The sequence below is a fragment of the Lissotriton helveticus genome, chromosome 3_2 (genome assembly GCF_964261635.1).
Source record: "Lissotriton helveticus chromosome 3_2, aLisHel1.1, whole genome shotgun sequence".
Lineage (NCBI taxonomy): Eukaryota > Metazoa > Chordata > Amphibia > Caudata > Salamandridae > Lissotriton > Lissotriton helveticus.
In genome coordinates, this window is record NC_136062.1 from 115,699,833 (window position 1) to 115,716,279 (window position 16,447).

The 16,447-nt window shown below is 44.7% G+C and overlaps 1 protein-coding gene across 4 annotated transcripts in view; it reads right to left on the minus strand.

The window, feature by feature from the left end:
• The window catches only part of NEDD4 (NEDD4 E3 ubiquitin protein ligase), a 2,078,892-nt gene that overhangs the window by 406,754 nt on the left and 1,655,691 nt on the right, over window positions 1-16,447 (minus strand). For all 4 annotated transcript variants that reach the window (XM_078684873.1, XM_078684874.1, XM_078684872.1 and 1 more), the window contains one exon: window positions 12,712-12,807. In XM_078684873.1, coding sequence (XP_078540999.1) covers window positions 12,712-12,807 — 96 coding nt within the window. The remainder of the gene's footprint in view (window positions 1-12,711; window positions 12,808-16,447) is intronic.

Genomic DNA, 16,447 nt, shown 5'->3' on the forward strand with positions numbered 1-16,447 from the left:
TTCTCCGAACTGTTGTTTTGACTGTTTTGCAAAAAACTGCCCTTTAATATATGATACTATATGCACTTTCAAAAACTAAAATTCTGAGTCTCTCTTCCTTTATGTCCAGATCCTTTGTAATGTCTTGTACATGCAAATATATCTGTTGCTCAAGTGAATCCAATTGAGATATTGTTTTTTACATATGTACACCCAGATCTCAATCTGGTCTACGGGAAATACTCCTGTTGCTTTTCCCTAAGTAACTAATCAAGCCACAATTTTGACCCAACGACAGACAAGTACAATGTTTGACAAAGGATGCCTGGCTGCCAAGATGACATCAACCGCCTCCGGAGGTAGGTCAAAGGAGTTCAGTTGTCACTGTTCAATCTCCAAGCATGAAGGTGGAGATAGCAAAGGCCCAGGTCCGGAACCCTGCCCTGTGGCTGCAACAGCAGATTCTTTCAGATGGGCAGACTGATCATAGGACAGAGGCTCAAGACCAAGAGTTATGGATACGATACGCTTCGTGCCCAATAAAGGGCTACTGGGATGACGTGGGCCCAGTTGGTCCTGATCTTCTTGAGAACTAAGGGTTGCAATGTTATACCTGAAAAAGCATAAAAGTTTTGAATTTACCTCCGAGTAAGAGATGCCTTGGAAACGACAATGCACAGAAGTGCTGACATTGTGCATTCTCGGCGATGGAAAACAGATTGAGCCAAGGTAGTCACCATTTGTGGAAGAGACTTTGCACCACGTCAGGTGTAACTATTACTCGTGATCCGCTAGGCACCGACGGCTCAACCTGTCCACCCTAGTATCTAACGATCCTGGTAGGTGGTTCACCACCAGTTAAATACCTTGTTGGTTCAGCTATTTTCAAGAGGTGCAAGACCTCTCAGTACAGGGTCTGTGACCCCATCCTGTCCTGATGTTGCAGTAGTAGAAGATAAGAGGGGCCCCTTACTGACCCGTGGGACTAGGGCACTTAAACAGTGAAATACAAGAAATCCCGTGGGGTAAACTTTGTTATAACCTGACTCAAAACCGTACATCAGAAGTTCCCACTTTCGTACTACTCAACCACTTTACTCCCCATCCACACCAGTGGATTGTGCCATATATATCATAGGGACTCTCACAAAGTTTAAAAATATACAAAGTAATTTATTGTATATTGCGCATTACAGAAATTTCATAAACATATATAGTCTCACAGACCTAATAATGATAAAAGCCACACTGGGGTGGTAACAAATAACGTACAATTCATAGAGGCACACAAACAAGAGATGTCTGGAGTCAGACTGCTATAGTCAGTCTTTAACAGTTAGCACATCTACTATGGCACCGTTGTACTTGCACTGTTAGATAAGTTCCGTTGTTATTAATATTCCCGCAGTGCTAAGTTGGTAGATTGTGCGTATTCATGTGGCGTCGACGCGTTTAGATGGATCATTAAAACATTCTTTCCATCTTTATCAAGACAAGTTCATATCTCTCGAATTTGGGGCACAATTTGTCACAAAAAAACCACCTTAATAATTGAGGAGAGTGTCCTATTCTTATTACGGCCGTCTCTAAGATCACTTCACGGGTTTTCCAAAAAATACCTTAAACTCGTTTTTGCATATCAGGCGGCTGATAGGATAGTTTTGGTACGCGTTGCATTCAATTCAAGTTTCTTATTGTAGTGATGGTAAAATCGAGATGTGCCTCCTGGACTCCATAGATTTATAGAAGATCTGTCAGGAATATCTTACATTTTCCTTGTGTCTTTTGTTTCAAACTGGCTGCTCTCAAGAATTCAACTTCCGAGTTAGACCAGCAAATTCGGGTGTCAGGAGAAATGGCGGCAGCGTCTTCTCTTAGATAGACGCCGGTACCTGAGAGAAGACTCACACTTTTGCATATAGTCTGTAAGTAGTCTATCTTCCAGTGGGGAAGCTTCAGGGACCTCGGTACCCTGCGGTAGTGCCACCAATAGCGCGTGTCATATTTGCGTGTATCGGAAAGCCTCAGAAGGAGCAAGGTCGTACTGTTGTCTGAGCTGGGAAAACGGGATCACAGTCCCCTTATCCCACAGGTCTCCCACCGTGGAGACACCTATGTTGTCCCAATGGTCAAATACCTTGCTATTCCACAAATGCCCCAATTGCTTTGTGTCCCATAGTGGGGTAAGCCGGGTGATGACTCCCCTCCATCCCAGCCGTGTCTGTGCTGTGTGCCATAGCATAGCTGTGTGTTTTGTTGGTCCTGTTAGTTTCGTGATTTGGCCTTTGTTATATAATGCTGCAAGCATATTCCCCGTGCCCAGCTGAGACCTGTCTGCCCTGTATGCTGGGTCGTCCTGGGAGGCATGTATCCATTGATTAATAATTTTGTGATGTGCCGCCCAGTAATACAATTGGATGTTAGGGAGTGCTACTCCTCCATCGTACCATCCTCAATTCAGCTTGCGCTATTCGTGCCGGTTTATTGCACCACAGCAGCGTGGACACCTGTGCAGCTATTTGCTTAAAATATTTTAGGGGCACTGGAAATGGTGTGTTCTCAAGGGCGTATAAAAAACGGGGCAAGGCCATCATTTTAAACAACGCTGCTTCCCCAACAATGTTCGAGGAAGCAACTCCCAATGCGCCACATCGCTCTTCAAGCGCTCCAGTGGGGGCACCAAGTTTCTAGAGAAGAAATCTGCCAGTCCAGTCGCGATGTGAATACCTAAATATTTAAACGATTCATGGGAGACTAAAAGTGGACAGCTCTCAGGGAGACGTGGTGTGGGTCCCTGCAGTACATACATAACAGACTTGGACCAGTTGATAGTGTAGCCAGATATCTTTCCGAAGCTTTCACATATCGCAAGGAGCACTTGTATGGAGTATTCAGGGTTTGTCAGATATACCAGGATGTCATCCGCATAGAGGGATATACGGTCTTCCCACCTTTCCGCCCATCTAATACCTCGCAGCAATGGGTCTCCTCTGATCCATGTCGCCAGGGGTTCCAACACTAAGGCAAAAAGGAGTGGCGACAGGGGGGCATCCCTGGCGCGTCCCTCTCGCCAGCTGTATGTTGTCTGATATGTGCCCATTGGCCGTCACATACGCGAGTGGTTCGTTATATAAGAGGCGGACCAAGGCACACAATTTGGGGCCAAACCCCAAATGACTAAGGACCGTGAAAAGGAAACTCGACTCCACCATATCGAAAGTCATCCTTGCATCTAGAGAGATTACAACTGCCGGTTCCGGCAGGGCCGGGGCCTTAGCCAGCACCCCATGCAATCGCCTGAGATTCAGTGCAGTGTTTCTGTTTGGCATGAAGCCTGATTGGTCTGGATGAATTAAGTGTGGGAGGTGCACCATCAGTCTGTTTGCCAAAACTTTAGCCAGTATTTTGGCCTCCGCATTTATCAAAGAGATTGGGCGGTACGATGTGCATTCGGTCGGAGGCTTCCCGGGTTTCGGGATAGCCACTATTGTGGCCAGTCGCTGGTCTAGCGACAGTTCACCCCTGTCCAGGCTGTCAGTGTACATGTGCAGTAAGTGCGGACTGAGAATGTCCGTCATCTGTTTGTATAATTCTATCGGGCCCGTTGGGTCCCAGTGCTTTGCCTGACTGCAACGAGCGGATTGGGTTTTGCAATTCCTCCTCTGTGAGATCTGCCTCCAGCTCCAAGGAAGCCTCCTGAGTGAGTTTGGGCATTACTATATCTTTTATGGAGGCCGCAGCTTCTTCTTCTGACATGGCCGATGTATAAACATCCCGAAAGTGTCGTGCCAATGCGTTCACTATTGCCTGCGGGTCTGTTTTCAACTGCCCCTCAACTGTCCGTATTTGTGCTATTCCCCTAATACCCCGTTCTCGCCTATCCAGCCATGCCAAGAGCTTCCCTGCCTTGTCACCTACATCATATATCTTATGTCTGGTTGCTGTAAGGTTGGATATCGTCTCTTTTCGCAAATGGTCTCTATATTGCTGTTGTTTGAGGTGTAGTTTATGTGTGGAGGTTGGTGAGGGATCCATTGAGTGGTGTGTTTCGGCCGAATGTAATTCCAGCTCTAGATCTAATAGTTCCTTCTGCTTTTCTCGTTTGTATCCTGTAATGGAAACTATAGCTTACCCTCTAATGACCGCCTTATAAGCTTCCCATAAAACCGATGGGGAACAAACAGACGTAGTGCTCTCCACAAAGAAATGTTTTGTGGCCTTGCGGATCTCTTTTCGGACTTTCGGGACTTGCAGGTAGCCAGGGTAGATAGGATATAGCCTGTTACGGGTCACGTGGTGACGTGAAAAGGTCAGTATTATCGGTGATTTGTCGGAGATGCCTCTGGGCTTGATCGTTATGTCGTCTACACTCGGTAAACTATTAGCTGAAGTCAAGAAATAGTCTATTCTAGATAGGCTGTTGTGCGCGTTTGAGTGAAATGTGTACTGTCGTGTTGCGTGATGGCGGTGTCTCCAAATATCCACTAGCCCAAGTGCCTCTTTAAAACTCTGCAGGCGAGAAATTCCAGGTACCTGTGTTCTCACGGGATATCTGTCTAAGTTAGCATTCATCGTAGCATTAAAATCCCCCCTGATAATCAGGTCACGTTCCAGTAGAGTAAGCAGGAACTCACTAAGAGCTGGGAGCGCCACTGCGTGGAGCGCCGGAGGGATGTACACCGATACCACGTTGATAGGTTTCCCTTCCCATTGGCCCTGTGGTGCTGCAAATCTCCCCTGATCATCCTTTTTCGTTTGGAGTACTATGAAGGAGGAATGCTTCCGTACCAGCATACCAACTCCCCTGGAGCCTGACGAGAACTCCGAGTGTACTGCCATTCTACATCCCCACCTATCCAATGCCTTTCATGCCATGCCTGTGAGGTGTGTTTCCTGCAGGAGTGCCAATGTGGGAGCTTGACGCTTGAGAGCCTGCAGCATCAGGCCTAGTTTGATTTTGTCTCCCAGTCCATGTTCGTTCCATGTGAGTAGTGTTAGGGGGTAACCGGAGCACTAGGGGTTGTTTCCTGATTACATTCAGTCGGGGTGAGTGTCGCCATAAGTTCGGTAGTTAGGGAGTGTGTACTTTAACTCATCTGTGTGATGTGTAAGCCTATCAGCCAGTGGGTACGATGCAATTCTTTCATTGCCATTACCAACTAGAACCAAAAAACTCAAAACCCAAGCACCCCAACCCTGATTCCCACACTCCCACCCTGCCTCCCTGCCCGATGGACTTTGAACTGCCCGCCTCCCCAACTTAGCAGAGTGCTCAATCCCTACCCCGAATATTGTACTTGCGGGAAGGGGGTAAGAGGTTCAATGAGAAGCGCAGTCCTTCCCTTCCCCCCATTGACTGCATCAGCCCAGAGTCCAAAGCCGGCGAATCTGCATCTCTGTCCATGTACGTGCTCCGACTTATCGGGCGTTGTCCAGCTCGCCAGTGTTTTCCGTGACCAAGGTCTTCATTTTGATTCTGTTGTGAGCAGTCCTCGTCTGTCCGCCGTTGATCTTGGCCGCCCGTGCCTTCGCTCTCGCCCCGATGGCGCTGGCCTCTAGTCCTGCGTTGTGGTCCATCTGTTCGGCGCCAGCCCTCTGGCCAGTCGTGCGCCTCCTTCGGTGTCTCAAAAAAACATGTTTTGCCCTCCGCCACCACTCTGAGTTTCGCCGGGAATAGCATTGAGTAAGGCAAGTCTTTGGCTCCTAATTCCCGTTTGACTTCCATGAAACTGCGGCGGCTCCTGGAGACCGCCGTCGTGTAATCAGGAAAGAAAGACACTGTTGAGTTCTGGATTCGGATCGGTGGGGCCTCTCTGGCAGTTTGCAATATGGCATCCCGATCGCGAAAGTTGAACAAGCGGGCAAGCACCGGTCTGGAAGGCGCCCCCGGCTTGGGCCTTCCCCCCGGAACTCTGTGGGCTCTTTCTATTGAGAAGAAGGTTGATAATCCCTTGGGTTGTAGCCGAGTCTTTATAAGTTCCTCCACGTAGAGATTTATTGCCGGGTTCCCTTCACTCTCCGGAATTCCAAGAATCCAGACGTTGTTTCTGCGAGAGCGCCCTTCTTGATCGTCCAGCTTTTCCGTCATTAATTTATTCTCGGTTTCGAGCTGGGATACTGTTTTCTGCAGGGCAGCAGTGTCGGTCACCAGAGTTTTGGTGACCTGCTCGACTTCCGTGACCCTGGCTGTCATTTTCTGGAAATCCGCCCTTAATAGGGATACATCCGTGGAGCTTGAACCCACCGTGGTCTGGACACTAGTAAGGGCTGCCATTATGTCTTCTAATGTCACTTGTTTGGAGCCGTCGCCCTCGGGGGTCTTCTCCGAGGAATCTCTCCGCTCTGGTGGCGGAAAGTCTTTTTCATATGCATATTTATCTAGTTTAGATTGCGTGGCCTGAGTCCGTGGGCCCCTGCCCGCCATGGTGTCTTCGGAGGTTGGTAGGGTACACTGCTTATTGAGCACTGTTTATTTCTCGGGTGTATCAGCTCTCTCAGCCCGGTGACGTGCTCAGGGCCCCCCGTCTGGTATGGTGTTTCCCCCGGTAGCTTAGTTTGACGAGTGATAGGTGGGGAGGAGGGTTCATTGTTGGCCCAGATCTTCCTCTGCCCGGCACTGTTATCGGTCACTGAGCCCAGAATTGTGTCTTTGCTCGGCCGCTCAACAAATTGCCCGCAGCGCATGGGTCGTGTTATGCAGGCCTCCGGATTCCCCCCCTCGCAGCTGCACAGGGCTCACACCCTGTGGTCAGGTGTGGGGGCGGAGGGGGGTGTACCGGGTCCCTCCACTGGTGCAAATATCTTCACCCTCGGTTTCTACTGGCGTATGGGCCTCTGCGTCACCGGTTCGAGCAGGTGCCAGAGGCTTCCAAGCACTCCAGTCCTCGGCTTATCTGCTACTGGCAGGCCTCACCTCGCTGTCGTCTTTACTGCGTCTGAGGCCACTGCTCTCCCGTCTCCGGCGTGTGTTCTGGCACTTGGGTGAGATCGGGCCCTCCTCCGCTTTACTCAGAGGTGTTGCCGGCTCCGCCCCCGCATTCTTTAGTCTGCCGCCATCGTCTTGTCTTGCGCCGGGTACGCCCGGCAATCCTGTCCCCGGCGGCAGCGTGGTCCGTAGGCCGCCTCCGTCCGCGCTATGGTGTGCACGATTCCGGTACCGGATTATGACCGGGATGGTGTCTGCAGCTGCTGCTCGGTCCTGGGCCTCAGCGTAAGTCCCTGGGGTACGTTTGTATTGCGGATAAATGGCCGGATCGGTGCGGAAGGCTACGGCTTCAACAGAGCTCCTTTAGTCAGCAGCCATTTTACTAGGCTGCTAGCCATGCCCCCCACAAGTTATTATTTTAACTAGCACACTTCACATATAAGAGTGTCCTCCTTACCCACTGGCTATGTGGACTATTTTAACCATCTGGTTCCTTGGTGGTTGAATACTGCACATCATCAGTTTCTCACTGCATCTCGTACACTTGAAGAAATAACTGCTGATGTTTCTAGCATGCCCACATGTAAGGCTCCTGAAAATAGTCTTACAGGAGAGTTTTAGAAGGCATACTCCAATCGTCTGGGCCCTAGGTTACTGCAAACATAAAATAAAGCACTGAAATCTAGTATCCGTCCTAATCACAAGGGTAAACATTACTTATTACACTACTGAAACCAGGGAAGCGTGAATTCCATAAACCATTATCTCCTGTTAATGTAAATGTAAATGTAGTTGAGCTTATATAGCGCACAGCTACCCGCAGTGGGTTTCCCGGCGCTTGCTTAGGGAACCCTTCCTGGTATTCCCCTGTGAGATAGCAGGGTATCCACAAGGTGAAAGTCAGGCATCCCGCCGCGAGGGGCCGTTGTGGAGATTAAGCAAGCTATTGCCCAGAGTGGCAGAGTGTGAACCCGTGAGTCGAGGAGGCACCGGTGCGAGAATTATCGAGTCCGTGGAATTTTTAGCCCAAGACCCGCCGAGGCGGGGAATTGAACCCTGGTCCAGGACCGATCTCAGCTTCCGGGTCTGCTGCCTCTAACCCCTGAGCCACACTTCTCCACTAATATAGACGTTAAGTTTCTTACCAAGGCGCTGAGGAATTGAGTATTACTATTGCTGCCTGATTTGGTCACGCAATATCAAGCAGATTCATCCCTGGCAGAACTACCTTCCTTAATTTATGATCTCTATTTGCTATCTTGAATCAACTCAATCTAGAAATAGAGGCTGTTGCAGTTTTCTTAAATGTCACCAAGGCTTTTGACTCCCTTGAATGGGGATTCTCCCTAGTTTCATAAATTGAATTTGACTTTTGTTATACTGAACCCTCTAATAGAATATGGATTAATGGGCTTCTTTCGGATTCTAACCCTTTCAGGAAGGAGACCGGTCAAGGTTGTTCACTTCCACCTCTTATATGCTACAGCCTCTGAACCTTTGGCACATGCAGTTTGCCAACTGCATGCCAGAAGAGGCATACATTTTGCCTCACGTAATATAATTATATACAAACTGCACCACCCTATCACTTTGCAACTCCGCACCCAAACCTTAGCCCTGTTATAAGGGAATTTACACTGTTAAAAAATACTGTCTCAGATAACTAACAATTTGAATAAATACCTGGATTTTCCGTTAACCCCTGGTACACACCCTTGCATTCTGCAATTTCCACTTCTCGGGGGTCAGACCTCGGTTAAATACTTAGGTATTTGAATTAGCCAAACTAGAGTCATAATTATATCTGAAAATGATAGAGTGGCAATGTCCAAGGCAGAAGAACAAATCTAGAACTTGAATAAGCTCCCCTTATCACTAAAAACAGGATCTCTGTGATGAAAATTATTATTCTACTCAAACTACTCTACTTGTTTAATAATATTCCCATTCTGTTAAATAAAAAATCTTCAGGAATCTCAGATAAAATATAATTACATTAGCAACAGTAGGTTAACAGCCTAAGACTATATGAAGGCTATCTTGTTTTAGGTTTAAACCTATAATAACTGATAAAACTCCACCGAAAGTTAAATAGCCATCACCAGTGTAAACATATAAACACTGAAAAAACACCTTTGCAACCATAAACTAAGTGCCATTCAAAGAAAGGAAAAGATGAGAGAAAGAGACATTTTTATTTCTCCCTGAAGGGGTCAATACAATGTAACTTTGTTATACATGGTAGCATGCAAAAAGACTGGGCTAACATTATTCTGCTTGAGCTTTGTTGTTTAGGGATGTCACTAAAATATTGTATTTTCTTCCCTCTGCTTTTTTCAGTTTTGTGGTCTTTGGTCTAAAGATGCAGTGTTTTGAAGCATGTTTTAGGTCTTATTTAGTTATTTTATAAACTGTAGAGAATTAAGAAATATCAAAAACATATTTGATATTTTAGCTACATTTGATTTCACTTATCGGTAAAATGGCTGGTTTCATAAGAATCTTTCCTAATATGTGCCATCACATTTACCCACAGACAGAGAATGGGTTAAATATTTTGACACATTAGCCCCCTTTTCTAGTGAGTCAGTATTGATTGTAAGTGAATTGCCAAACACACCAAGCTTTAAACATTCAATGCACGATATAGTGACAAGTATCTGTGAAAAGAATGTTGTCACCAAGCATCCGATATAGTGGTGAAAACATGACACCAGACGTTTGTGAAACATGGAACGCAGTGTCACTTGGAATGCTGCTGAAAAAAGTTCCTACCAAGTTCAATAAAGATTGGCGTGATATTGTTTATATTTGCAGTAATTCAGCTACGGATGCAAAAAAAAGTGTATAATGGTTTGTCAAAATCGATATCTGAGCGGAAGTGCTTCCCTGTAAGAGATCCTTGTCATTTGCTAGATGGTATGCTGAAAGCATCTGTACAATCTTCTGAGCTAATGAAGAATGCTATTGACTTTGTAGTTTATTCTTGCGCAGTAAAAATGTATTTGTACCTCATATACCCTGTGCACACTAGCAATACAGATGCTCTATCAGTTCTGAAATCAAGCAATAATTAAAATTAAATTTAAATTCCATAAACACCGGAAAAACACTGTTTCTGTTTTTAATGACGCGAAAATGTGTAACAACTGATAATCACAGTTTTTTATTTAAGGTACTGAAAAAACCCCACCAGAATGGACCAAAAATAGAAACTGAAAACAGGAAAGCCTAACTATATGGGAGATTCTTACCCCGCATATTGCACCCTCTTCAGAGAATCTTTCAGGGAGCACCTGGATACCTTGTGTCAAGTCGTGCTGGCTGTTAGATAGACAGGTGTGTCGAAAAGGAATGGCAGCACACAGCCTCATAGAATGATCTAAAGAACCTATCCTGTCGAATGTTATATTTTGCTACCCTTGGAAGAAATGTTCGATCCTGCCTCCCAAAGGGTGGTCATGTGTCACTGAAGGCAAACTAAAATGATTGGGCGGCTGATACCGAGGGATGCATAGAGGGTACTGAGAGGTTCATGGCCACTAGTGTCCTGGATAATCCTTTGCCCTATCCCAAAAGAACTGGGGTGCCTGTTGTGGAGGCGGTGCTGGTATACCAAACCCCTGGAGTAGACTCGAAAGGGGTGGCATTGCTGATGGTGCTTCCGTGTCGGATTGGAAAGGCCTAAGAGCTTGCCATAGTCCACCTTTATTTGGTGCTCTCCGAAGCTGAATCGTTCTTCTCACCAAACAGTTCTGTCAAATGGCATATCTATCAAAGAGGCCAGCATATCACCAGAAAAGCCCTGGATCCCGTCCAAGCATGATGCTGAAGCACTAAGCTGGTGCTGACTGCTCTTCCCAAAGTGTCGGTAGTGTCCAGTCCAGAGCAGATGATGTAATTGGCCAAATCCGGACCAAACTGGATGGTTAGAGCCAGGACAGTGTGAATTTCTACAGGAACAACTGGCACGATCTCGCCAACAAAGTTTAATAAAGCATGGGAACATCCCCCCAGCAAACAGCTAACATTTAGCGCATGGAGGGCAAGGCTGGGCAACGAAAACATATGCATACTGAATGCTTCAATTATTTTCAACTCTGACTATGGGAATCGCAGGGACTAAATTAGGGTTCAAAGGAGGCACTCTCTTCAGTTGATGGTCCAGGGGAAGAACACAACCCAGTATCCAGGGGAGTGCCCAATTTACTGGTCTCTAGAAAGTCCATACACAGAGGTTGTCATCATCAAAGATTTGGAGAAAAATAAACCCCATCATTTCCATTATCATCTCCAAAGACTAGCCGACTTTGATCAGAGTTCGGACTGAAGACCGGTTGGAGAATTGGAGTGCATTTCTGAGGGAAAGACATGGTTCTGTTTGAATTAGATTGAAATGGAGGCAGGTGTGTCGGTACAGTTTTGGGGCACAACCTCTGTTGGGGTCGAGATTAATTTGTCTCGGAGTCAGATTGGACTATAGTAAAACGGTCTTCCTTCGACACCATCATCGATGTAGAAGGGATCAGCGTGGATTTTAGAAGTCAGCTCCTACCTCCGAGTGGAAACAGAGGCCGGTTCAAGAAGGCATAGACGGCACTAAGGGCAGAACTTCCAAAGAAGAGAGTTTCCCAGATAAACGAGAAAGGACTGGGTATACGTAGTCAGAAAAAAAGGGGGGTTTTCCTTTCTGTGTTCTTCAGTTAAATCTAGACCATTTGGCAGATAGCAGATAAACTCAATCAATTTTCACATGACATGTAGGAAATATAAAACGCTAAAGAAACTTTATAGGTTCCTCATTTCTCACAAATTTATTTTTAGAAAAACCAAGTTAAAATTTCAAAGAAGACAATATGCAATCAATTGCTCTAAACAAAGATATTCTTGTTCTATACAATTCTAAGTTGATCAATCAATCTTTGTTGGCAGATGTTACATAAATTTAACATACGATGTAAAAATTAATACAATATTAGACAACATAAAATTCAGTTGGAGTCCTTGTGTCGACGCGTTTCGGTGCTTTTTAGTTTGAATCAGATAAACACCTTCCTCAGGACTGAACTTTGATAAAAACCAGTTAAATTCTTTTCTTGTTATATATTCGCCATTGCTTTCTCAGAATATTGGACCATCAATTTGACTTTCAATTCCTCTTATAGGTTCTGATTCTTTTATATCATTCACAGAACTTCCCAATGGGTACTACAGTTATATCATCTGCAGCTCACGTAAACTTTATATTTTCGTTTGTATTACTGTGTTATAGGTGCCGGATCACAATTCTGGCATCGCCTCTGAAGTTTCGGGACCTTCCTGCTGCTGTGAGCTATAACAGTGTCGACTTTGTCGTTATAATACTTGAAAAATGCACGGGGATTCTTTCTTTATCTCCCTCTTGTCCTGGCTGGCTCAGCTTTGTATTTTACAGGAAGTCCACCTAAGCAGGCACCTTCATTACGTAGTGACGTCCTCTCACAGTTCAAACAGCTAGGGCAGAACTACAGACGGTAACCCAATGGGAGGTTCTCTGTGGATCCTTGCAGCCCGAAGGTGCACTTTGTGGGGTCCATCACAGATATTTATTTGCAACAATCCATACAAAAAACATTTAAATAAAAATATTTGAGTCATAGTTTAGACCAGCTTTTATCTGCTCCTATCAATCCCCATTTGCATGAAAAATTACTGCTAGCGATCTCTATTTGGCACAAACTTTAACACCAATATGTGTGGGGAAAAAAATAAAACCGAATTTAATACTAACCTAATTTGAACGCATTTAATTAAGAACAACTATTTACCTGACCAAAAAGTTCTTCATCAATTGTAAACCTTAGGTCCAGCTCTGTGGGGTCATTCTCTAGAATCCACCTAAGAGAATTGCAATATTCACTGTCCTACAAAAAACACAAGGAAGTTCTGAATCAGTACATATTTATGCCAAAAGAGATAATCCTATATAGTATAAACAAGCAAGGCTTGGGGCCGTGACTAGCTGGACTGGTCTGCTATACTATATGTAAACAAACCAAAGTGTCCAGGAAGCCTAATACCATGGATTTGATGGGCACCCTAAACCAGCAATTAGAGGGCGCCTCAGCTTTATTCAGCTCAATTTTTTAATATTTGTATAAAGAAACAATTACATTCAATTGTGCCCGTCCTGAAATGGATAACACGTCATTAAAACAGTGATATACAATATTCATTTGAACAATTACTCAAATACAATGTATACAACACAAAAGGTTTTTGCAATAGTGACAGAGATACATACAAATAAGCAAATTCATACAAAAATTTGTGAACACAGTCCTGTTTGACCAGTCCTAATTCTGTAAATAAGCACTAGGCGGACATTCTCTTTTCATGGAGGTTACTATTATACGTCCTGCCTGTGAGCCAGAGATGAGGTACGCAAGTATTTTGGGTGTTGCCTGGCAGGGGAGAGAATTACACTAATTCCCTTATGGCACACCCCTAATTGGAATGCCCCATACTCATAGAAGTCAAAGCGTTTCAAACCTGTCAATCAATCAATCAAGCATTTGTAGAGCGCACTACTCACCCGTGAGGGTCTCAAGGTGCGATTGTAGGGTTCTCCTCAGGACTTGGACTTGGCTTTCAGTTCTTAGTTTAACAGTGGAAAGCCAGCTACTGGGGAAGGGCGGCATACCTCGTACCGTAAAAGTTCTTTCACTCTAGTTAGGGCTAACTCTGTGTGGCGTTTCTATCCGGAACTGCGTGGGCTTGATTTCTCCTTAGGCGGCAAAGCGTCTCAGAGGGTCACAGTCAATCTCGCTCTGCTACTTGAACTCATTACAAAAAATCCTGTTGCTGCTGGAATGAATCAGACAGCGTGCAGGAATCCATTGTGCTGTAAGCTTTCCTCCAAAAGAGATAAACCAGCATATTATCTGAGCCTAGATTTTTACGTAATTTAAAAAAGGCCATTTGAAATTAGACTAGTATGTTGCACTGTGTTTAAATGGACAGATGTAAAGAGTGTTTTTGTGGTTTCACAAAGTAATACTTAAAAGAGAATGCAGCACAAGTGAGCACTGAATTCAACACACATTGATCTCATATGGGCTATTTTTTTTCATTTTATTAAAACCCAGTCATATTTCAATGACAATGTAAGAACCTGTCTGTGTGGGTGCTGGGAACATGTTATTTCTGGGTCGATAATTTAAGCTTCGTTTCACCACATTGTCATATTTATGACAAAACATGCTCCCTGTCTTGAATGCCAAGTTCAAATAAGTCCAGCGGTAAATTAATTTTTGAAAAACATAACACCTCAGTGTCAGAAATTTGGTTAATAATTTGGGAGAGTGTGACCGCTACAAACTTACAAAAACAATCTGGTTAGGTCAAAACAGGCAGCCTAAATAGCATTTTTATATTGCTCCCTTTCCATTCAAATTATCTAACAACTTATTCACCATTAACTCAGATCTTAAAGGTTAAGCATGAAATTACTTTGTTAGCATTTTTCCAGGCGGAGATATAGAATTTTAATATTTTTATCTGGCCATGGACTGTCTGTTGGGAAATGCATCTGAACCTACAGAGTGGGTATACTTTTTTTAATATAGTGTACAACTTTTTTTATAGACATATTACAGGCACCGCTTTGTGGGCTCAAAAGGTACACGTTAAGGGTGACTTATTAAACTATAAAAGTAGGCTTTCCTACATGGCAAAAGCACTTTTCCGTGCCATATGATACTGCAGTGTCTTTAAACTGCAGCCTCACCAGAGCCCAATGATGCTCCTGGCAGACATTCCTTTGTCATATTTGTGGGCAGTTAAATGCACATTGCAGCTCACATATGACATTGAACCTTCCTTGCAAGTTTAGACACCAACTCCAATAGACATATAAGGATGTTAAATATGCCTAATAGAGAGTTCCCATGCCAAATTAACAATAATTCATATTAACAACCGCGTCTTTTAGCTATTCACATCCAATTTGTAGGAATTTTGTGTAGAACATTGAGAAAGTGTATCTCAAATGTCTAGGGTCTCAACAGGTTTACCATTAACAGTTAATCTGGCAAGGCCAAAAAACCTTTCCATAAATAATGCTTGGCTTGAGTACAAACATTTGAAAAAAAGAAATCCTTTCCCAGATATGTTATCTGAAAGGTAAATTAGATCATCTGTAAGGGAAAGCCTCCTGTTCCCAGGGGATACATTACCCTTATGACAAGATTACCCAGTGCCAACATCAAGTGGACAATGGAGAAGGAGTAGTTTCTTACCTGTAACTCCAGTTCTGTAGTAGGGGTATCTCTGTTATAGTCATAATCTAGTGAATAGTCCTGCCCAGGTGCGTGGACCCCGGAGCAATCAAAAATAATCTCTTAAGCTGTCTTCATTGCAGTCCTGCATAGACACTTAAGAGAAAATTAAAGACAATAATGTAGCCTGTAAGCCTGTACCTACAAGGCTACACTGTCCAGTACTTCAACTAGAAATGCCAAGGATATAACACCAATAACACATTTAACACAATCTGTCAAGTTTCACCCTTAGAGAAACTTTCCTCCCCTCACCAAATCCTTGGAATGATAGAGAGGAAGGCAAGGACAGGCAAGCCTCTATAGGCTGCCATTATGTGTCTGGAAAAGGGATACCGTGCCTTTAAGGAACTCTCCAGAGACCCTCGGTATCCCAGCATGCACAGCCCCTTCCTTTTACTTTCAGTTCTTTTTGAAGGTGCATAAAGCAAGGCCTGTAGCATACATCACAGTACCATTTTCTCCACCAGGGAGGAGGGCGGGCGCCTATTACTATAACAGAGATACCCCTACTACAGAACTGGAGTTACAGGTAAGAAACTACTCCTTCTGTAGTAGGGGATCTCTGTGTATAGTCATAATCTAGTGAATAGAATGGCAAGCCCATCCAAAAACAACCCGGCGGTGGAGAAAAATAGACACCACCACTATTGTGCGAACAAATTCCGCAGCGAAGCCTGCCCAACCTGAGCATCTGCTCTGGCATCCGAGTCCAGATAGTAATGCTTAGCAAAGGTGTGGACCGACTTCCAAGTGGCCGCCCTGCAGATCTCTGCAATGGCAACATTTCGAAGCAAAGCTGTTGTAGCTGCTTTGCCCCTGGTAGAATGAGCCTTAGGCTTACCCCCTAAGGTTTTATTCGCTTTCTGATAACAGAGCTGGATACAGGACACATCCACCTAGAGATGGACTGTTTCGAAGTATCCAGACCAGTCCTAACCGACCCATAGTTGACAAACAATTGGTTGGATCTACGAATACCCTTGGTCTTATCCAGATAGAATTTCAACACCCTTCTGACATCCAGGGAATGAAGAGACCGTTCCGCTGGAGTGGAAGTATTCTGGAAAAATGTTGGTAAAGTTATAGTCTGATTAACATGCAAATCAGAAGTCACCTTGGGAAGGAACTTGGGGTGAGTATGCATAACAACCTTAGCAGCATGAAATACAGTATAAGGTTCCTGGCAACACAATGCCTGCATTTCACTCACCCTACGGGGCGA